Source organism: Strigops habroptila, chromosome 5 (assembly GCF_004027225.2).
Source record: "Strigops habroptila isolate Jane chromosome 5, bStrHab1.2.pri, whole genome shotgun sequence".
NCBI classification, from domain to species: Eukaryota; Metazoa; Chordata; class Aves; order Psittaciformes; family Psittacidae; genus Strigops; species Strigops habroptila.
The window spans coordinates 41,506,970-41,529,714 of NC_044281.2; the positions used below are offsets into that span (position 1 = coordinate 41,506,970).

Here is a 22,745-nt window from a genome sequence, read left to right on the forward strand (position 1 = left end):
AGCATTCCTCAATGATAAAGTTCTTTAGTTGAGGTGCCAGAAGTCACTTAATGACACGAGAAGCTGATAGACTTCTTCACTATCATATGGGCTAAAAGTAGTCTTTGCTGGCATTGGAGAACTGAATGTACAATTTAGATGTTTGGATTTTTCTCTTTTTGTGTAAATGTAAAACAATATTAATATTAGAATAACGAGACTGAAATTTGGTGCTACTCTAAAACAAAATCATGACCCAGTGCAAAGCCTGGTACAGGTACACATTCAAACGATTTGTTTCTCCTGAATGCTTTTCTGGAACTCTGATTTAGTATCCAAGAACTCATTTCTCATCAAAGTATGCTGGTGGTTTTAGTTTTAGCAATTTTGTAGGTGTAAAACAGTGTCTTAAATTGTTAATGATGAAAAACCTTTAAAAAAAGTAGCAACTAATGCAGAATCCAGACTGTTTATTATAGAGTTGATTGACATCCTTGCCCCTTCCTGCTTGTTGAAATACATGAGTTGTTATGGTAGTATGCAAGTTTAGGACTGCAAGGTAAAAAGGAATCCTTTTCTCTGCATCTTTATTTGAAACATTTACAGGAGGGTGCCTATGAACTAGTTCTGGGTTGGTTACTTTGACTAGTGTGGAGTTCATGCATACACATAGATATCTGGGCTCGTATCGTAGTTATTTATTCCCCAAATTATCTTCCCCTTAGGTTATGCTTTTAAAGTTTAACTGTTTGGATTGACATCTCCATGTTTTCTCTGCCCATTTTATTTTTATTATTTTTTTTTTTTATATGTCCTTTTTTCCCAACATGAAGCAAAATAATAACAAAATGGGAAAAAATGTGTTTTGTAGAGAGTTTTTTGTATATGTGTGTTAAAACAGATACATTAAGTTTCACAAAGATAGGCAAAGTTCAGTTAGGGAAATGCTAACCAGCATATTTGGCACAAGCACGAATTTTAAGACTTCTAAATTTTAACAATTGCCAGACAAACCTGTGGCAGCTTTTGCCATCAAAGGTTCAGGAGGGCACTTCCTCTGTTACTTTTTTTTCCTCAAGCTCTGTTGGCACCTGTAATTGGAGCTAAGCCAGGATTTTGAGCTTGAGTAGTTGAAGTCTGGCTTTTGAACCATGAGAAGAGGTGTAGAATATGATGGCTAATCTGGCACTAAGTTTGAGTAACAAAAAGTCAGCAAAAAAGCAGAAACTGTACTTCTGACAGATAGAAAGTCAGGTTTTAGAAAAGCATGGGGAAAAAAAAAAAAAGGGCATTGACTTCACCTGTCCCAGTTTTGAGCTTCTTGGCCACAGTGTGTATTTTTCTTTTGTGTTGTATTTCCCATTTAGTTCTGTATCTGCTCCGAGACATTTCTTAGAAAGTTAAAATGCTTAAAATTACTGTCTTGTGCAAATGCACTCCTTTATGTTTATTGGTGGGAGACGAAGAAACAGGTTCTGAGGTTGAAAAGATTTCCTGAGCTATTAAGCAGAATATATTTAAAATAAATATACAACCATCTTCCTGTCAAAGAATGTTTTTTAGAGATTTTTCCTTAATGCAGGCTGAGTTTTAACAGATATTTTGAACACTATCTGTTCAATTAATATAATGTTTTGGGATTTGCTGTTTTTCATAAACTACAATGCTTATTAAGAATACAGAAGTGAATTATGACTGTAGAGGAATTGTGCAATGGTCAAGAATACCCAGCTGCGAAGCAACGCTGCTTCATCCTGTTTGTTGACTCTTTAATAATAAATGCCATTGCATAATATTAAAGGAAGTTAACCTTGAGAGCTACCTGCATAAACAGTTGGTTTCAGAATATAACTATTGAATTGATTTACAAAACAGTCTGCATAGATTGCTTTTCTGTCTTTTATCATGTTGATTTGGTGCTGATACAGAGTTGTTCAGAGAATTTATTTAAATATAGCTGAGCTGGAAGTTTCTTATAATTGTAGGAGTTCTAAAAATACTAGAAGAGACAGTATTCTGTGTTTCAAACTTGACTCTTATTCATGTTTAATCAGAATAGTATGTTTGAGAATGTACTGGCCACTCCCTCCCTCCCAGTCCACATCCCGTGGCACCACCACCCTCTTTTGGACTATTTATCTAACAGGTGAAGTTTTTCCCTTGGTGCCATTTTTTAATGTAATCGTTTGACAATAGGGTTTCAGAACTCATTAGAAGAAATCTAAATTTGCGTTCTTGAAGGTTCCCATTAAATTATCCGTTATTTGAACTCCTTTCAGTTGAACATAACAATGTAACATTTGGATATTTTCACTGGATGTTAAACTTTCTGTGTGGATAATGGACTATTAGGTAATAAATAGTCTGTTGTATACCATGCACACAACTTTATAAACACTGAGAACAAAATAAGAATTAAAAAGAAGAACACTAATTCAGCTCAGTAGATCATTTACGGTAGCTAGCTACCTTAAATACTTGTTTCTACTTGCATTTAAAAATAAAACACTTAGGTTTCAGTCAAGTGTCAATAACATTTAGAATTATATGTAAAGACTTCAGTGGTCAATTCTGTGTTTATTTAAAAATGGCTTATTCTGCTGACATAGTAAGGTTTAATTAAAGTGCTTTGCTGAAAGAAGAGGGCTTATTTAACATCCCAGTCCTTGGACAGCTGCTCTTTTGCTGCACAAATACTGTCAGATAAAATGGAACAAAATGTTGGAATCTTACTCTTTTTTTTTTTTTTTTTTTTTTTTTTTTTTTTTGTTTGGGGTTGGTTTTCAGTGGTGGTTTTTTGGTTTTTTTAGCTGTTTTTCTTGAAAAGTCAAATACAAAATAGCTACTAGAAATCATTCCTAACTTTGTATGACAGGGCAAGAAATTAACATTGCTTATTTAGGTGGCACGCTGTAGATGATGTGCCTATAGAGAGGAGTCGGAAAAGCCAAATCCAGCTGTTGTTATATGGAGAGCTTTCTAGCACCTGAATGATCCCAGAATCTCAGGCAGGTTAGAAAAGGAGGTAGCGTCACTGTGATCCAGTATGCTGGATCACAATGACTTTAAAATAGCATTAGTTCAGTAAAAGGTACACATCTTAAGCTAGTATATGACCCTGCTAAACTGGCTTGCTTTGCTGCAGAAAAGGTTCTTGCTGTTTTTGCTGTTCAGACAACTGGGCTGTTCTTTTCACAGCTGGCCTGATGTATCCTACAGCAAATGAACACTTCAGGAGCCTCTGCTGGTGTTAATGAAACAAGACAAAGCATTTACCTGAAGGCAATGTTCTTCCCTTTATTCTTCCTGGACCATGATTTTATTGGATACTTGAAGTTGGAAGGAATACAGTAACAGAGGAGTTTGGTTAGCCGTTTACATGTTAAAGTACAAAAAGACTAATTAATGCAGTTCTTGGTGACAAGTCCAGGTGTTCAGTTATGTGAGGCCGAGAAACTTTGACCTAGAGCTGCCAGTACAGCATATCTGTCTTTTACTATTAGAACGTCTGATGTCTTTAAAGCAATAGTGGTGAGAATTTGAAACAGATAAATAAAGTGTCTGTTTTTATTTCACATTCCTGATTTTAATGGATTCGTCTGCCACAGGGGTGTTCAGACCCTGTTTTCCTCTTTCTTCCTCTTAAAGCCCAGCCAAAGCAATTCTTTGTGATATTATTTCGGCAGTCAAGTTTTCCTGCTTTAAAGACCTGCTCAAGAAGTGTGTCGAAAAAGACTCTGCTGCTGCACTTCACTGCGTGTTCCAGTATCTTGGTTTCTGTAATGACGCTACTCTTTGTTGTCCCTTCTTGGTAGGTGAGGAAAAGGGTAATAATATAAATGTGCATTTATACTTTCATGTGTTCTAAATTCATTTCTTTACCTCTGTGAAGTATCTAGGTATTTTGTGCATAAGTAGTTGCGTAGTTGAATGAAAAGATTAGCTCGATAGATAGATATCAGCAAGCAAAAAGTTTGGATGCATAATAAGGAGTAAACAAGATAGTTTGGGTAATTATACACAGGAATGCTTGCTTCAGATACAACGTAAAGCTTTAGATATGAGAAGGGAAGACAACCAAGTGATTCTTGGGAAAAGAACCTGAAAAAGTCCAGCTGTTTAGAGAGGTGAATAGGAGAAGAGGATACAGGTAACCACAGAAGTAGGTGACAGTGCTTAATCTCAGTCATAGAATGCTAGACTAGGTAGTGGCCAGACAATATATTACCAACGAGTGCTCTTAATGATGTTTGGAAACTGGGGAGCCCTAGCACACAATTATGTTTGTAAGACTGTAGAGCAAAGTGTAATTCTTTTGAGTCTTTAAACATAAATTATGCTAACTTCTCAGGAATACATTGTAAGGGCCCTTAGCGCTCCTCCCTGTCAGAGTTACCTTTTTGAGATTTCCTATAGGAAACCTACTTACATGTCTGTTTATGGATTTAATTCAGTTTCCTGTATTGTAAGCTGCAATGAGACAGGCATATCCACAAAGTATTGCCAACAAGGAAGCAATGCATTGTCTTTTTAGCTCAGTGTTAAAAATTGATTATAAAATGACTGGATAAATTTGGAACAAATCTATTGTGTATCTTGAAATGAGAGGAAATGGAATGTTTAACATCTTCTTTTTGAGTACAACAAAGAGGAATAAAAAAGTGGGCTTTCGAATACCTCAAGTACTACAGATAATCTTTATACTTCTTTATCTTCTGATTATTTTTGCGGCTAACCTTAAAAATTGACATTTTGTGTGAGAGAGCCGAATAGTAGTTTCTGTAAAAAGCATGCTAGTGAAATCCCATGCTTGTAATTTATTTTCTATGTTCCTTCAATATTTAATGACTGATTTTTCAAGATACTGTTGGAATAAGGTTTCTGACTTGGTTTCCTGGTAGCTCTTTCAGAGTTACCCTAAGAAAAAAATTTTTGCAATGTATTTAAAAAATGTTGTATTGAGTATTAGTATGCAAAGATTGAATAATACTTTATGATTTTTGAAATCACAGAGGTAGGTTTAGATACAGTTTGCCAGTGTCCTTACAAACTTAAATAAGAGTATAAAATGCTATCAGTCTTGCTTCTGTAGAGGAAGATGTAATAGTAGTAGTATTAGAATCTAGTGCAGGTGAACAAAGTATCCAAGTCTCGTAATCAGGATATAAAAAAAAGTTGTGTGGGGAATGAAAGATTAACTTTTTACAGAGAACTTGAAACAGGTTTTTAACTTGTTTAAGTTGAATCATCATGCACAAAAATACAATCCTTAAAAACTAGTATTCGCCCCAAGTCAGTATAAAATATCGCAGTGATTGAATTATTATTATTATCATCATCATCATCTTCCTTCCCTCTTAGAACAGAAAAGTTCGTGAAATGTCAGTTCTGATATGGTGAAACATTTATTTGATTGCAGAATCTGGCAGAATTGACTCTTTTGGGCACTTCCCAAATGCAGGGTAAGTGCCCAATCTTTACATTTGAATGTTCTACAGATACTATTATTTCAGCCTCTGCAGTCACAACAGAGTCCAGGCTCTGCTGTGGATCAATTTTAGGTAGTGCCAATACTTACTTGCTGTTTAGAATCTGCTTAGAAGTGTTGCAGTACAGATACCTAGTGCTGTTATATCCACTCTATGAGCTATGACTCCGTGAGCCTTAATGTGGTCTCCGCAGAATTGTACTGTACCATTCTCATCCTGCTATCTAAAGCATAAGCACTCATCTCCTTGAGCTGGATGAATTGCACACCTTTGCGTTGGTAAAAGTGAGTTGTATGATGGGGTCGTTTTCTTGTCACGTGGTTGAAATTTGCTGCTCTGCAAGGAGTGGTTTGTGCAGATTAATTGTATTAGCAGGCTGCTTTTGCAGGGTGAGCATTCCTGATTGTGTTTACATCTGTGTAAGAAGCTGTCGCCAGTAATCTGTTTTTGTGTTTTGAGTCTGGTGGTGTCAGCTTTTCCTGTCCTAACCCAACATAGAAGTGAAAACAACAGAAGGTGAACAGCTGCTTATTTGAAATAAAAGCGGTGACTGCAAAACATACATATGTAAAGTTGATAATCTCATACAGAATAACAGATAATAGATATATTTGCCTTTTTTTTTTTTTTAATATATTTATTTAGATCAGGCTCTCAGTGTTGATATTCAGGGTTTGAAATGTTACTTTTAAGTAGACTTGGGTCATTTCAACATTAAGGGACTCCAGCAGTGCTGTGTTGCCTGATGGGTACCTGGTGTGGCCATTCACTTTTCGTGGTACAAATTGGATAGATTGTATTCCATGCCACCATTATGCAGCTTTCAGGAATGTGTTCCAAGGTTTATCAAGAAGTGAGGATTATGGGGGATTGTAACTTAACCCGACCTATGTGCCCCTCGTCCTTCCATGGAATGTAAAGCAACTGAATCATGTTGTCTGTCGTTCATAAGTATTTTTCCCTTAACATAATCATGAAATTTATAAGTGCAGAAGTATTCAAAGTGAGGTTTATTTCTAACTAAAAATAACACAATTACTTATAAAGTAGGAGAGAATACGATCTTGAGTTGCAGCTTAATTTGCATGTATCATTTAGTGATGAGTTTATCTTGTTGGATGAAGTCAAAACAGATGCACCTTTTTAAAAAGTCATATTTTATCCTGAGTCTACTTAAAATGACCATCCGTTGCAGGACTTTTTACAAGGACTTGTAGGAATAGGTCAAGGGGGAATGGCTTTAAGCTTGATAGAGAGGAGATTTAGATTAGATATTGTGAAGAAGCTCTTCACTGTGAGGATGGTGAGGCGCTGGCACAGGTTGCCCAGAGAAGCTGTGGCTGCCCCATCCCTGGCAGTGTTCAAGGCCAGGTTGAACGGGGCTTGGAGCAACCTGGTCTAGTGGAAGGTGTCCCTGCCCGCAGCAGGGGGGTTGAATTAGATGATCTTTAAGGTCCCTTCCAACCCAAACCACTCTTATTCTGTGGTTTGAGTAGATGAGCAACCGATTCCCTCTCTGTTTCCATTTTTGCCCAGCCAGTCCTGACTCAGTTATGTCAAACATAAGACTTTGATCTACTTTTAAATGGTTTTCAGTAAGTTACATTATGTGAGTAAAATTGTAGAACTGTGATGTGATACATTTGTGATTTTATGAGTGTTTTCACTGCTGTAGATTCTGTTGCAATCAACAGTGCATTGTTATACCACTGATTGAATATGGCCTGGTATGAGAAAGGGGAGGGCTACAAAGGGCTTAGAGTATGATGCAGGAATGCACCGGGTGCTTTGTACAGAGTAACTGACAGTAATATATTAAGGTCATTTGTGGATAGAAGTGTCCTTGTAGTTGGTATGACACCCATGAACACAAGCCAGTATTGCTGTCGATGTACTAAAAAAAAGTTTTATTGTGGTGGCTTTTTTCCCTAGAGAGTTTTATGTGAAGTGCTTAGAGTAAATAATCAAAAGTGACATAATTACAATGAAGTTCTGCAAAACTTGAAATATTTAGCACTTGACCTGGCCTTTAAAGCTTGTACAGCGTCTGAGACACATAAAGGGAATCTCATTAGTTATATTGAGACTTTTATTTGAGTTTAAAAATCTCAGATGTTTAAAACGTTGTAGCAGTAGTAGACTGCGTGTTGGAAGGTGTATAACCAGACTTTGTCAAGCAGGGAGCATTGCTGGGAGCCTCCTGTGACCATAGCTTGTCTGTAATAAACTGCGTCGGTTTCTGTGAGCACTGCACTTAGTTCTCTGTGAGGTTTTGGCCGGGGTACTTGCTTGTGTGTACTTTCGGGCATACCACTGCATTTAAACCCACCCGTCCTTGATTCTGTGGCCTCTGTGACATCGTGGTGCAGAACCCATGGGTGCTGCTTGGCCTGCTGGGTCACCTCCCTGGCCAGCGCTCATGGTCTGCATTTACTTCTTGTGTGCTGACCTTTTTGGGCTCTGCACCACTTTGAAGGAAAAGAGCTAGATCTTAAATTTTACTTCCTAAATTGAAACTGCATTTCAGATTTGTCATGAGCTCTGCTGTGCCAGACTCTGTATGCTGAGACACTCTGGTGTGATTCCTTTCAGCAGCTATAAAGCCTTCAGCATTACAACATTCATGTTGACTCAAGAAATAGTCACAGACTGGCAGTATTTAGGTGCAGTATGATTAAATAACTTGCTGTAAGGCAAGAGAACATCAAATGTTGTGGGACTCTTCTCCAGTTGGCGGTCAAATAGTTGTTACAAGTTTTCACTTTGTCATTGAGGAAGACTGAAGCGTATTTTTACTCTTCCACTTTCAACTTCTTTTTTCACTGTGTTAGAGGTAATCGTTGAAATAATGAAGCAATACGTGTGAGTGTAGAGGTTAAGCTGGAAATTGGAGTTATGTCTACTCTTCAGATTTTTTTCAAGACCCCCTTACAGTATTCACATATCCCAACTAACATTGACAGGATACTATTATATCCGTGATAGTACCCCATGAAGGGAGTTAATATCTGTTTAAGAGTAAGAATATATATTTTTTCTATGTTAGTATGCATTTCAGCAAAGGTTTTGAGCATGGATTTGGTAGGTAATTTAGTTTAAAGAAATTTTACCTTTTTAAATGTGAAAATGATTTGACTGTTGTTTCTTTTAGTAAACCTCCACGTATTTTTAGTGTTCTTATTTTTCTTATGTTTCAGTAGTTTTTCCTTTGTGTTTTCTTTTTCTTTCCCCCCCAACCAAGGGAAAAAAAAAAGTTTTCATTGTGTAAAGCTGCACATACTTCCCTTTTTGTTCCACTTTAATGAGAGATTGCTTTCTGTTTTCATTGTGTTCAGTTGCATTCATTATTATTATTCACTATGGAAAAGTCTGGGAATATAACTGGAGTTTTCAGGCAAAGCATTGACAGGAACTGACACAAATCACTACACCTGGAAAATAAAAAAAAGTCTTCCCTCCCCCATTATTCAGTTTCTCTTTTACAAACACGAGAGTTTATATAGCAATCGTCATAAGTATTGACTGGTAAAATACATCAAAATGGAACAAACAACTAATATATACTTGAGGTTAAAAAGAGTATGGATCTGCTGTAACTGGTATGGACTTTCTGAGTCGCAGAACACATTAGGTCTACAGTGTGATTATTGCTGATCCTGACTAATGACTGTTTCGGGGATTATCTCTTTTGGAGTCAGCCATCTGCTGTGGTTAGGGTAATTAACTAAACATAATTAAGGGTTGACTTAGTTTGAAAGCAAAAGTATGTATGTCACTAGGAAAAGAATATGATTTCTTCAGAATCATTCAGAAACACCAGTATTCTAGTTTTCTATTTATGACTTTAAACAAGCAGCTGAATGAAAGGTTGAAAATGCAACCCCCAAAAAACAACCCCCAGCCTCCTGCTAACTGAAAGAAAAAAAAAAAGAGTGGGGAGTGGGTGAGGAAGGAGGAGAGCCTTAAAAGGGCAGTTTATTACTATTCTCCCGGTTCTTATTTGATGCTGTATTACCAATTCAAACAGATGGCTTAGGCTGGTTAAAAACTTGCAAGTATAGCTAAATTTACATTTCTGTATTTAAAAAGGTATTGATTTACCAAGGATATCTTCCCATTCATGACAGCAGTGTGGATTGCTTATAGGTGTTTTTTAAATATGCTTATTTATATATGCTAAAGTCTTATTTTAATGCTTACTCTTTTTTTTTTTTTTTTTTTTTAGTAAATTGGAGAGTTGTGGATGTTTTGTCAGGAACATAAGTAAAATACAAAATTTCAATCCTGAGTTTTGAATGCAGTGCATTAAAGCTTAGAAATACATTGCCTTTTAAAAGTGGTTACTGTAATAATACCATTAGGATGTGTTTGTAATTTCTCTTATGCCATCCATATCTGCCATAAATTCACTATGGACATACTTACAACAACGAATACCAACATACAACAAAAAAATACATTTTTATACAAGAACTGCCTGTTGGCCTCACCTACATTAAGTCATTCATAATGTCTAAAAGAAGTGTACTTCCTTATATTAATTTGTGTATTGGTTGATCTCTGTATACTAAAGATAGTTTTTTTTGGGGTTTTTTTGTAGTGTGAAATAATGCATACGTTTGCAAATACTCAGACTGAAATCTGTAAATAGACTTAAATCATAATCCCTTATGAAATGGATTTCTATTAATTTTTATCCAGAAGAATAGTTACAAAATTGAATCGACTTAATATAACATCTAAGGTCTACAGTATGCATGGTGTTTTTCGGTGGCCTCCTCCCACTGAATAGCAGTTCAGCTGAATTATAGTCAAAGATCACTGAAAATCAATGAGGTATTCTTTAACCGTGGAAAGAAAATGTTTAATTGGAGAAAAGTATGCATTTAGGAGTCCTGAATTAAAAATTTAAAATGCTTAATAATATTTTGCCATGATAAATTCTCTGTAGGAAACAGTTTTTGTAATTTATAGTATTGTTCTGAAGAAAAAGTTCATAGCCTTCTTATTCAGTGTAGTAGTGTGTACCCTTTTGTACCATATCTGTGTAAGTAGTTGATTTTTCTGTATTTGCAGAAAAAAAAATTAGTTTTTTTCTACGTGAAAATTATATGTGATAAACTGAGCTGTAAAAAACAAAAGCAATGAAGTCTTTCAGTACTGTTTTCTGCAGAGTGGTTGATTGCAGTTTGTGTAAAGGGTAGGCAGTTCTATATTATATGCCATAGTTCCCTTGTAGGAGAATATTCACTTTGGGAAAGTAGTATCTTTTGTTTTGATAGAGGGAAGAGTCTGGAGACTTTAGCTGGTACATAGAAATTGCCACATATGAATAACTATTCGTGATAAGGAATTAATAATTTAGTTAAAAGAAGCACAGTGTATCTTCCAGATATTTTGTGTGTTTCTCTGTGAGTTTTGCTTTTTACTTCCTCTGGCTTTCTAAGATTCATTTTTAGTGGCTGAGAGGAAGCAAGGGTGCTGCATCTTTCTGGAGAAGTAGATAACAGCTCTTACGCTGGCTTTCCAAATGAGTATTTGGGAAGTCAAGTTAACATAACTTGGATCAAAAGTGCAGTTTAACACATCAGTTTTCTACATTGATTAAAGTTTGTGAAAGTGTGTCTCTGTGTAGTTGGCATTCTGTTTTACAGAGTCTGGGAGTGAAATTTTACAGCAGTTGACTTCTGCATATCATTTGGCCTCCTCACATTTCCAGTGATAGGTCTGAGAAAGAGTCTTGCTTCTGTAGCTGAGGGGAGACTCCAGGACAGGAACCAGTTTCTCAGGAGTTTCCCTGTTAGGAGTTAAACATTCCTACTCTCATTTCTTTTGTAGATTTCTTCCCTGCCTTACACTCTGATCTTGACTCAGGCCAACTGTGGTCCTGGCAGATTGAGCCAGGTAGTCTTTTGTCTTTGCTACCACTGTGCTTAGACATCATTTGCTTAGCTGGAATTTTAAAGGATTTGAGAAGCTACTTCTCAACAAGTAGCATTATTTTTAGTAACAACTTTATTATGTGGGGGTTTTTTTTTGTAATACAGATGCTTGGTCAGTGAAGTAAGTCTGTTAACTTTCGATGCTTTGTTTCGTATGAAAAGCTTACCAGGAAAAAAGCTAGCAAATTACAGGAGTTCTTATATTTTTACTATCTCACCATAATTGCTTGTTCTTTTCCTAAATTAAGAGAGTAGATATAGGCTGCATGCATTACAGGTTCTCTAAAGCTGGGGTCTGTCAGGCAGCAGCAAGAGCAGGACTGCTTTGCAAGGAGGGTCAAGGTGGCAGTCAGGGATGATGCAGGCAGTGCTTTTCCTGACCCTGGCACAGTCTCTCTGGATCTGAATACTGTGCTGGTCAAAGGATCCAGAAAAAATAAAGGAATCTGTCAGGCCTGGGGTCTGCCCGCTGGTCTGATCGGGAGTAGCAGAAAATAGTAGCTGATGCAGGCCTGGGAGCTTAGCCAGGAGGTGTGGGCACAGCCCAGGATGTCCTGATTAGAGCAAGGGCTGAAGGTGCCAGCCTGAGCTGAAATGGAGTTCTTGAGCAGTGGGTGTGATGATCCCAGGTGTGGCTGTTGGTGTTTAAGCTGAAATATGATGTAGCTCTTGATAGCACTACCTATAGCACTACCTGTTTCCCTTACTGCTGCAGCTGTGCTGGATTCCCCTGATGGCCAAGTGCTGTTCATGTGATGCACCCCTCATGTGAATGTCTCATGGGAACTACTCCAGAATCGAGTGCAGATCCTGAGACATGGTCAGCACAGGTACTCCTGTAGTCTCCTTATGAATTTCATTTCCTACCATAGAAGACATTTATCTTCTCTCTTACAGATATGGAGTCTGGAGAGCGGTTAACGTCATCATCAGTTTCCTCTACTGCAGCTGCTTCGACTCCAGCATCTTCTACACCATCTGTAGCTTCAGCTGTATCGAAAGGTGGCCTTTCCACTGGAGCTGCGTCACTAAGTTCCACAATCAACACATGCGGTAAAAATGACTCAATTATATATTGCAGTGTGGTTTTTAGTGTTTGTCAATACTCTGATTATTATTACAAGTCAAATATAATAAGGTTGCACAGATGCATTGAAGAAAAATGTTGGGTTTTGGTTTTTCTTTTCCTTCTTATTTTCTAAGCGTCATTCATATTGTGAATACATTTTACATAGTACTTGTTTACTGAAGGAATGAAATTAATTTGAAATTGCCTATTTCAAATGTAATCCTCAGAAGCAAGGATGAAATTAAGGATTGCTCTATCAAAATTTTTGCCACTTTCAGATTAAGATCTAGTAATCAACTTCTTGAATGTATGTCATGTTCTCAACAGTCAAACCCACCCCCTGTTGTGTTTTTATATCTGGAGAACAGCTTCTTCTAATGGAACTTGAGATTGAAAGGGTGAATTTCAAAATGTCATAGTCTTAGATAAGTCTTGACTTAGATAAGTCTTGACTTGCCTTGAATCAGAAACTTATATGGAAGTTTTCTCCATGCAAGAATCTAATTTTTGTGAATGAAACTCATATTTCAATTGCTCAGTTGCATATTTCATCAGCAGAAGAAGAAAATAATAAATAAGTCTTCCCTGCTGTTTCTTTCTTCACTTTGGAGAACAGATAATAGGCATTCTTTTTTTTAGTCTGAGTGCTACTGATTCTTATAAGATAAACAGTAAATAGGAAGTTTTTAGTCTTAAATTCATGGTAGTCCACTACGTCCAGATCAAACTTGGTTCTTGCAGTAGAGTGAGCAAGTGTGCATTCTCCAAACTGAAAAGCTATTCTGCCCTGGTGCTATAGAACCAGTGGATTCTGAGTGCCTGACTACAGCCTGCATTTTTTCATTTGCTGCTGCTTTGGAAAGAAAAAGAGAATTCAGAACATCTGCATACCTAGAATTATTTCTCAACTATTTATTTTAATTACTTTTAAATCAGCCAGAAAAGTTCTGAACTAAAACTGATCCAGAGCAAATAACAATGTGTTTTATTTTTCAATAAAAATGTTTACTTTGCTACAAATTCAACTCCAAAAGACTTCTGTGTCTGTCTTCATTAGCTCCTGCCGCTCGAAATGGTTCTCTATGGTGGTTCCCAGAATGCAGTAGTTCATTTACACGTGACTATAGATGTACAGCCCCAAACTGAGGATTTATGTGACTCATGTACCTGTCCTTGCTGCCTTTGCTTTGTAGATATTGCAGCATGTAACTTTGTGTCTCCTGTAACATTGTCTATATATATATAGGGTATATATTTGGTCTGTTGTAATACAGTAAGACTAAAGCAGATGAAAACTGTAATAAAGATGCTAAACTGTCAGTTTCTTCATTACAAAATCCAAGTACTCCGTTTCTTCAGTAGTTTTCAAAATTTTATTCTCAACTTTTACTTAAAAAGCCTCATTTATATCTGATAGTTAATAGTTAGAGAATCATAGTAATTCCCAGTATTCATTGTTTTTTTCCTTCTTGATTTTTTAATGGTCACATTCTTTGCCTGGCTGCATCTGATCTTTAAGAATGTATATATTTTCTCAAGGACACTTCAGATTCCTAAAAACAAGCTGGAATGTAGTTTACTGTCAGTACTCTCCCATCAGTTTTATTTATGAGTATATCCATTTCTCTACCTGGACACAGTACACTATGGTTACTGTTGCATCCACTCTGAAAAGGTATACACTGTCCTAGAGAAACTTGACAGAAGTGTTACACTGTCAACCAGCCAAAGACTTGTTTTCCCATGAATGACCTATGACTGGAAGAGCAACTTCACTGAGTCAAAACTTTCTTGAATTTACAAGATATTACGTAGTCAAGATAGACCAGTACTGTAGCCTGTTCCTAAACTGAGATGTTATTCACTTCTGTGATGTTAAAAAGGAAAAAAACCCCAACCCCCGATGTCTGTCAATTAAATTATCTTCACATTTAAAAATTCATTTTTCTAGTATCTAATAAAATAATTGTTTAAGAATGAACAAGGCATCTTAATGCATGCATGAGATTAGAGAAGTTCTTTTTATTCTAATTCATCTATTTATTTTCTTTGCGGTACTCAATAGTCCATTAAATAGTCTCTACAGTAAACTTGATTGCATACCCTGTTAGGTCCCCACGATGCATGATGAGTTAGGACTGGGAGTCTTTGTGCTTTCCAGGGAGATTACACTACAAATAAATTATTTGGGCATATTGCCAGGTCAAATACACAAAGCACCTGTGTGAAACCATCATGAAATATATCACGTACTGTTACTATAATTGGTTAATACAGCAGTAGTTCCTGAATAATTAAAGCATTCCAGTCAAGTAAAGAGATACTTTACTTGCTTTCTTCTTATTCACCCATTGCTGAAAATAAGAAGGTGCATTGTAAAAGAAAATTGGCTCTGGAAAGAGGTTTCAGTTCATCCTCATGAGAGTGTTAGCAACTTTGGAAAAATACAAATCAACAGCCTTTTCTCACATGAGTAATTGATACCATAATTCAGTGTTCTGTCTTCATGAGGAGTAGTAATACCAGAGTGTGAATCTGTTCAAAGTTGAACAATCAAGTCTTACTGTTTGGATATTTTCAGACCCAAAGAGTTCTTTATTTTTAAACCTCAAAAAAACAGAAAAAGTTCATTAACTTTTTATTTAAAAATAAATAAAAAAATTTCCAAACCAGATGATGCTTCTATCAAAGCAAAAATCTTCAGGTTTTTTGTAGTCTGCTATTTATCCTTGAATGGACCCACAGGGATTTAAAAATTGTGGACATAAATGCACAAAGCCAAAGGATTGTTTTAATTGGAAAAGTCTCTGAATTTTCACTTAATTTTCTGATTTTTTTTACACACCAACTATTTTTTTGTGTTTCAGGCTTTCTATAAAAATGGCATTCGGGCTTCTGAAACAAATGTTGCGAAAGATCAGATTTAGTGCCTATATTGTAAAACTGTATAAACAAATGTCTTTTGTGGTGTTTTTTATAGTCCTTGGTTTTATCAGAATTTTCATCTGAGGCTTGTAGATATTTATTGACTTGATTTTTAAGGATTCTGAATACTAAATTAACAAAAGCAAAATTGAAATGGGTACTTAAAAACAAAGTGGTGATTTACAGTTTATGGAATTTTACAGCAGTTGCAAATGTTGAGGGAGAATGTGATGGTAATAACATTTTACACTGGGGGGCATTCACCAGTGCTGTGAAATCGTGCACAGAAGTTCTTTGGAAGACTTACTGTTGTTGAGAGGAATGTAGAAGGCAAACTTTGCTAGCACTGTAATGATTAAAGAACAACACAGAGAGGAGGAAAATACACATTAATTTCTGTCACCCTAAGCAGTTCTCTAGATTTGCTGTGTAAGTTGGAATGTCCTTAGCATTGTTAGAAATACCATGTTATTTTTGTATTTCTGCTGGTTGGTGCATTGATGCTTTGTATTTTAAGGCATTATTTAAGCATTTATTCCTTTTTAGCTCTTTTGAAAACCTCATATAGCACCGTGAAGTTCATTGATATTAACAAAGGCATTCACAGTTATCATTCCTTGTTACTAAGAGACCAGCATTGTTGAACTGTATGTTGCCCTTTGGAGTAATGCTTTCAATCATTTATTTTGTGTTAGTGGTTAGTAGAATTACAAAAGCTGTGCTAAAAAATATTTAACCTATTTGAAGTAAGTCAATAATGTTAAGGAGTGTGGTTTAATATAAAATTTTGCTAGGCAGAGAGTGTCTATGGTAAGTTAGTAACTTGAAGAGTAAACACTAAAATAGGAAATACTAGAATTAATTGCTAGACAGACCGTTGGTGTTTTTAACAAATAAGAAAGAGAAAAAATGTCATTACAGGTAAGTTTATTGTTAAAAGACTTTGTTTCCATTTTTCCTTTGTTTTATTTCTTCCATGTTTCTAAATGCTTATTTAAAAATTAGTAGCTTCTCTTCTCTGGACGTATTAGATAGTGGCTTAGGCAGCATACAGTTTAACTGTTTTCTTTTAAAGGCCAAGGTGATGTGTAATATCGTGTAAATTCACCTACTCTTTTTTTTGTCATTGCATGATGAAGAAAGTTGATAACTTAAGCTCAAGGAATATTTTAATTTGACCTGTCTTCAAAGTATTATGAAACATTACAATGCATTGCTGCTCATCAGCATCGTTGTCATGTTTCCTAATTGAACTGTGTAGCAGATGGTAACTAACATGTAGTATTACTAGTTCAATATGGACATCACTTGTGGAAGAAGGTACATAAATGGGGTTTGTTTTTATTTTTTTCTTTGAATGTGATAATTTATTTACTGAAGTTAAAGATATTTGAACTAATTACAGCAAAGTGAAATACAGTGTTTTTAAACTTGGGCTGAAAGTGTGAAGGTATACTTGCTTGTATACATCACCTGCAGAAAAAAAACCCAGAAATCTGAAATCGGTAAGAGGAATTTCTCTCTATTGTTGTGCAATATTGGCATTATGTTGCCTTCTAGGTGCTAATAAATGAAAAATGCCAGGGAATGCACCTGTGTTCATAACAATTAACATGATGAGATACTGCGGTCAGGAGATCATTCCAAAATTATTCACTGTATATAGTAACACAATAATATAATTCAAAAAATCTAGTAGGAGGAAAGGAATTAACAGACACGGTCAAGTAATGGTTTCTCTGTACAAAGTCCCCCAAAAGTGCGTTGTGCAGAGGCCTTTGTTGGTAAAATGAGTTGCTTGGAAAACAGGGAATGCTTGGTCATTTGGATGTTGTCTTGAGTTTACATGGAAAAGCACTTATAAGTTTGTGGGATCATAGGAAAACGCAGCTTGGAGGGGACTTCAGGAGGCCTCTAGTCTGAAGAGCAGAATCTATCTACAGGATCAGACCATGTCACCCAGGGCCTCACCTGGTCTGGTCTTGGAAATCTCCAAGACTAGGACTGCATGCTGTCTTGGGACAACCTGTTCCAGTTCAAAGAAATGCACAAAGAAGAGAGTCAGAACACTAAAACTGAAAGCAATACTGAGAAGTCAGGTTTTTTGGTGGCATCTTGTAAAGTCAGTAGTCTCCCACCCTTTAAAATAATAATAGATTGCACAGGAGAGATGAATACAAAATGATGCATCTGACTTCCACTGTAAGACGTCAGTTAGCTAGTGTTTTCCGTACTCTGTAAATATTACATCTGAGAACAAAGCTTTATAAAGTAAATTAAATACTGTAATACATTCTCCAAAGTATGCAGTTAAGTCAAAATGCTTCTTAATTAGATTTTTCTGTAGTTTGAAGAAGAGGTATACCTGCCAAGAAGTGAGAGTCTCTTGAAGAGACCTCTCCTTTTCTGGGCTGGTCAGGCCCTGCATGTCCATCGTATCGCCCCAGTACCCTGCTGGTATAATTTAGGACTGTGGGATTCCACCACCAGTAGAGTTTAGGAATGTCAGATTAGATACTAGTAAAATCCCACACCAAATATTGCAAAGAGATCTCGAGGTATTTTAAAAATTTTGTTTGATAAAAATAAGACAGCTTTGGCTTATTATTATTACTACTAATAAGTAGTTATTGATAGTCATTAGTTATTAATGCCAGAGGAGTAAAAGCAGATACACCTGCAAAAAGCAAAAGCATCTGAAAGAAAAGCGGGTAGAGGTGACATAAGGAGGGGTAAAATTCTTTAAAAAGCAGTGAATACCGATTCATTTGTAATGCTCTCATTCAGTAATTTTAATTGTATGAAAAGATTGATTCAGATGTAACAGCCATCTAACACGTGTTAGATGCACAGCAGAGTTAACAGGTACTTGTTTTAAGCTTTGCTGTAAGGAGTGGTAATTGTTTATCATAGCTTCCATTGACTTTATTCCATTTTGCAAGAGAAACTTTTCTGCATTGAAAAAAATCTATTTTTGCTGAAGAAGGAATGGAAGAACTCTGCACCTGACCTTAGACAATTTTCTGACCTTCTTTGGTGCTCTTTAAAGTTTCAACTAAAATCGAGTCACTCACGTCTGTAAAGGCGGCTTTTTATTTTCATGTACCTGGTTAAATAAGTGTAGGGTTGGGGGGGGAAATTAATAATCTTAATTTGGTCCTTCTGTCTCATTGAAGGGCGGTATTTTCTATAGATCATGATAATCTAATAAGTAGCTCAGAAGTTATCTTAGGCAGTCTGGCTGCTATGTAGTTGTTATAATCTTGCTTAAGCCCTTCGTTCTTAATGTGGTTGTAATTTGTCTGCATACGTACTGTTTTATATATTGTTCAGTGACCATTGTTTTTACATTTCTTGGCTAGTATATTTCAAGGCAACAATTCTGGAAATCTGTGGGACCACTCAGAATGCATGCAAAAGTACTCTATATAGCAATACATGCTCAAGTTCCAAATTTAAGATAATGTGAAGTTTCTGTAGATCAGTTACAGGCTGCTCATCATACCATGCTGAAAGTTTTGGAACTGTTGTTCTGGCGTGTCCAGTCTTCTTTTTTCATCGCTGGTGTTCTACTCATATGTTGTGTCTTTTTAGCAATTAGAATCTTTAATTCATAACATTTTAAAAGCACTGCGTTGTATGTTCTTGCTACAGTTTCAGTGTCTCTTGACACTGGCAGGTTAAAATTTATTAGCATTGTTCGAATTTCATTTATGTATTAATTGAGAGTCTCAATTACCTAGGTAGTAATTTCTTACTTTCCTTAACTACTTAATGTATTTCATAGCAAGATGGAAAAAATGTCTAAAAATGCATTAGGCTAAATCCTGCTCAGCTATATGGTTTAATTCCTTTAATTATACTGGTAATTTATGTGTGTAAAGTGGCAGAAGTTCTATACGTACAGCACAGTTATCATCCGTGAAATGTACAAAACTAGATTATTTTTTTTTTTAAGAAATGAAGCATCCCAGTGAGCCAAACCACAGATTTTGCTCCCAGCTGTTCACAGGGATATTATGCAAACCTGATTTTGTCCTGAATGTATGCCACAATCTGTATTTCAGGGTTCAAAAATTAAAAAATAAATCATAATTGCACTTAAGCCCCAAAGAAATAACTTTCAAGCAGAAGAAAAGCAGTCAATCACAGAAGTCAGAAAAGACTTGCTTACCACATAGTCCCTCCTATTACTTCTGTAGATTTCACCTTCCGGTGTATTTCTAGTGTTTGGTGTTGCATAATGAAGTTTTCACTATAAGACTGGAAAGCGTATGCACAAATATGGTATTTTAAGCATAAAAAAGCACTGCGTCTTAATAGCTTCTTTGTATGAGTTGACTGTACCAAACCACTTACCATTGCTACCCTTTTAACACCTTCACAGATTTGTATGGCCAGTATAAGACCTGGCCAAGAGATAACCATCTCTTGCGTGAGTTGAATTATTTTATGTGCACTTGCTTGTTAGATTTAGGTTTTATGTTTCTGACCCTTGTCACAAGGGCATTTATATGTCATGTTTCTGATTTTTCTGCTTCTTGTAATGTGAGATCATTTCTGGTTTGGTTGGTGGTGGGGAGAGTTAGTTTTGATAGAAGTTTGGAAGAGATTTTTCTTTCCTGAGAAAATATTACTGCATCTTTTTTCAAAGACATACATTTTTACTTCTCACATATATAACTTTTACGTAAGATTTTCTTTCTAAAGTTTCTTTCCCATCAGAGGGATTTGAAAGGTTCTTCTTTAATTATGCTTTATGGAGTTTTTTTCAGTTGTTGACTAATAAATATGTTACAAAATGATGTAGCTGTTGTTGCAACAGATATAAAAGGCAACCCAGACACTTCTAGGGAATTCCTCTGTGCAAATATCCACACTGTTTCTGGGCTCTTGTTTAAGCACAGAAACCTATGACAAGAGCAGTGCGTTGGGTATTTGCCTCTTACATGGCTGCTTAGGCTCAGCAGTGCCTTATTAAAAACAAAACAAAACAAAAACCCCAAACCAATTGGGTCTTGCAGAGTTTCAAGAATTTGCAGAAAAGGATTGCATAAGGGTTGCATAAATATTCTAAGTAGCTTCTGCTATAATCAAGAACGTTAAAAGTTGAAAGTTGTAAGGACGGCATCGACTCATTTGAGTTCATTTTCCTGGAAAAAGGAAATAAATTACCATTTAAAATGGAAGTTTAAAATAGCAACAAACCCAAAAAGAATATTAGATTGTTTTTTAAATAAGAAATCTTTATTTCTTGCTAAACCACTTGAATTTATGCAACAAGCAGCACAGAGTAGCATTGTTTCTTGTTGTGAAACAACCATTTTAATAGGGATGTTACAGAAAAATATAGACTGCTTTTTTTCCAGTCCAGGGTAGAAACCTCTTAGAGTTGGTATAGAGTTACTGTATTGTAGCTAGAAAATCTGATATTAAATACGTAATTTCTTGGGGAACTGTTCCAGATGTGTATTTGTGGTGGAGGCCTTGGAATATTCCAAGACTGGGATTGCAGAGGTGACTTCAACCTGTTGTTCTTTTTCATAGCTCTGATGCAGAAACACTGATGAGGTAATAATGTTCAAGAGTGACCTGTGAATATTGATCCCATTTAAAGACAAGCAGCTTTATTTTTGGGTGATCACTGTCACATAGCTTTCTATGAAGTATTTATTTTCAGAATATAGTTAAAGTAAAACTGCATTGAAATCTGTACCAGAATGGCTTTAATGGCTTAAGACATGAATTGCGGGAAATTCATGTCACTTAAGAAGTTCTTGAGTGTTGTGTTTTCTTCTTACTCCCAGATTTAGTAAATCTGCTCTAGATTCTGCACAGCAACATGCTTACAGAAATATTTAAATATATTATTAGAACAACTGGTGTTTGTTTTTATTTCCTTTGCGGTACAGAATGGTGGCGAACAGCAGACACGCACTCTCGTCCCGGGGCAACTTTTTTCCCACCACTCTTGGGAATTCCACCACTGTTTGCACCTCCTGCACAGAATCATGATTCTGCTTCATTCCACTCAAGAGCTACAGGAAAAAATAGTCGGAACAGTACAGAAAAAGGTAATGGCTAAAGTTGTAGAGGGAATAATCGCATTGAACTTCTGCACAGGCAGAAAGATGTGGAATTTGAGTTTTACATGTCATCATTCTTTCCATTCCTAAACAGTTCTATAAAGATAGATTCTGTTAGCTAGTCATGAGCCATACAGTTATGGGCTTTCAATAAAGGTCATAAAAATGCTCTTTCTACTAATACCACCCTCCCCACCCCCCCTTTTTTTTTTTTCTTCTGTAGTTGTCTGGGACTGAGTAGTAGGGAAAAATTTTCTTTTAAAGTTTGTGGTTTGATTTAGGAGGCATTGTACTTCTCTAGTGAATGCTGTTCGTCTGCATATAAAAAGCAGGCATCAGGTAGTTGTTTTTGGGAGGCATGGAGGGAGGGATGGCTACAGCTGCAGGACATCAGTGAAAACAGCGCAATTACATTAGAACAATTTTCCTGCATTTCAGACTGTATTTTATGTGGTGGTATTGCATGCGTTTTGAAGATGTAAGATTCATTTGTTTGATACTAGGTTTGTTCAGCTTAGAGGAGGCTGAGGGGTGACCTTGTTACTGTCTGGTTTCCTGGTGAAGGGGGTGGAGGGGAAGGTGCTAGTCTCTTCTCTCTGGGGTCCTGTGACAGGACAGAAAGAGATGGCGTAAAGCTGCATTGGAGGGGTTCGTGTTGGGTATTAGAAGGAATGATATTCACTGAGAGGGTGAGCAAGCTTGCCAGGGAAGTGGTCATGGCCCCAAGTCTCTCTGTGTTCCAGAACCGTTTGGACAGTGCTCTTAGGTCTGTGGTTCAACTTCTAAGTTGTCCTGTGCACTGTGAAGTCAGGAGTTGGGCTTGATGATCCTTGTGGATCCCTTCCAACTTGGGATATTCTGTTCTTTATTCTATGATGATTTTTTTTTTTTTTTTTAAATACAGTTTTTGTATGGTTTAGGACCTGATGTGTGTTTCAGAATCAATCGGATAATAGTCCTGGAATTGCAGGGTAGTAAGTTTTTGTGGTTAGGGGTATTTTCTTAGAAAACAACAGTTGTCATGACAGATAAGTAGGCAAGCTTGAACGTGGATGTTATTTCAAATAGCATTCCCACAACTTCCCCCGCTCCCCAGCCTCATTGTACATGTTGTGAAATTCGTATCTTGGGCTTCATGTGGTTTTCTTTGGAGCTTATTGATACTTCAAAATTGTAAACAAATTATTCTGTGAGATATTTACTGGAATGTATATTTTTGTGTCCTCTTCCTTCAAAATCTTATTTTTTGGCCCTG

The 22,745-nt window shown here is 36.4% G+C and overlaps 1 protein-coding gene across 29 annotated transcripts in view; it reads left to right on the forward strand.

The window, feature by feature from the left end:
• BAZ2B (bromodomain adjacent to zinc finger domain 2B) overlaps nt 1-22,745 on the forward strand; it is a 138,602-nt gene that overhangs the window by 59,105 nt on the left and 56,752 nt on the right. For 19 of the 29 annotated variants that reach the window (XM_030487581.1, XM_030487594.1, XM_030487582.1 and 16 more), the window contains exons 1-3: nt 5,342-5,441; nt 12,308-12,463; nt 21,317-21,478. In XM_030487581.1, the coding sequence (XP_030343441.1) occupies nt 5,435-5,441; nt 12,308-12,463; nt 21,317-21,478 (325 nt within the window). In that variant the 5' untranslated portion in view covers nt 5,342-5,434. Of the gene's footprint in view, nt 1-5,341; nt 5,442-8,023; nt 8,058-8,088; nt 8,094-10,843; nt 10,848-12,304; nt 12,464-21,316; nt 21,479-22,745 lie in introns of those variants that run through there. The other 10 variants (XM_030487584.1, XM_032919961.1, XM_030487599.1 and 7 more) reach the window with 3 other exon arrangements.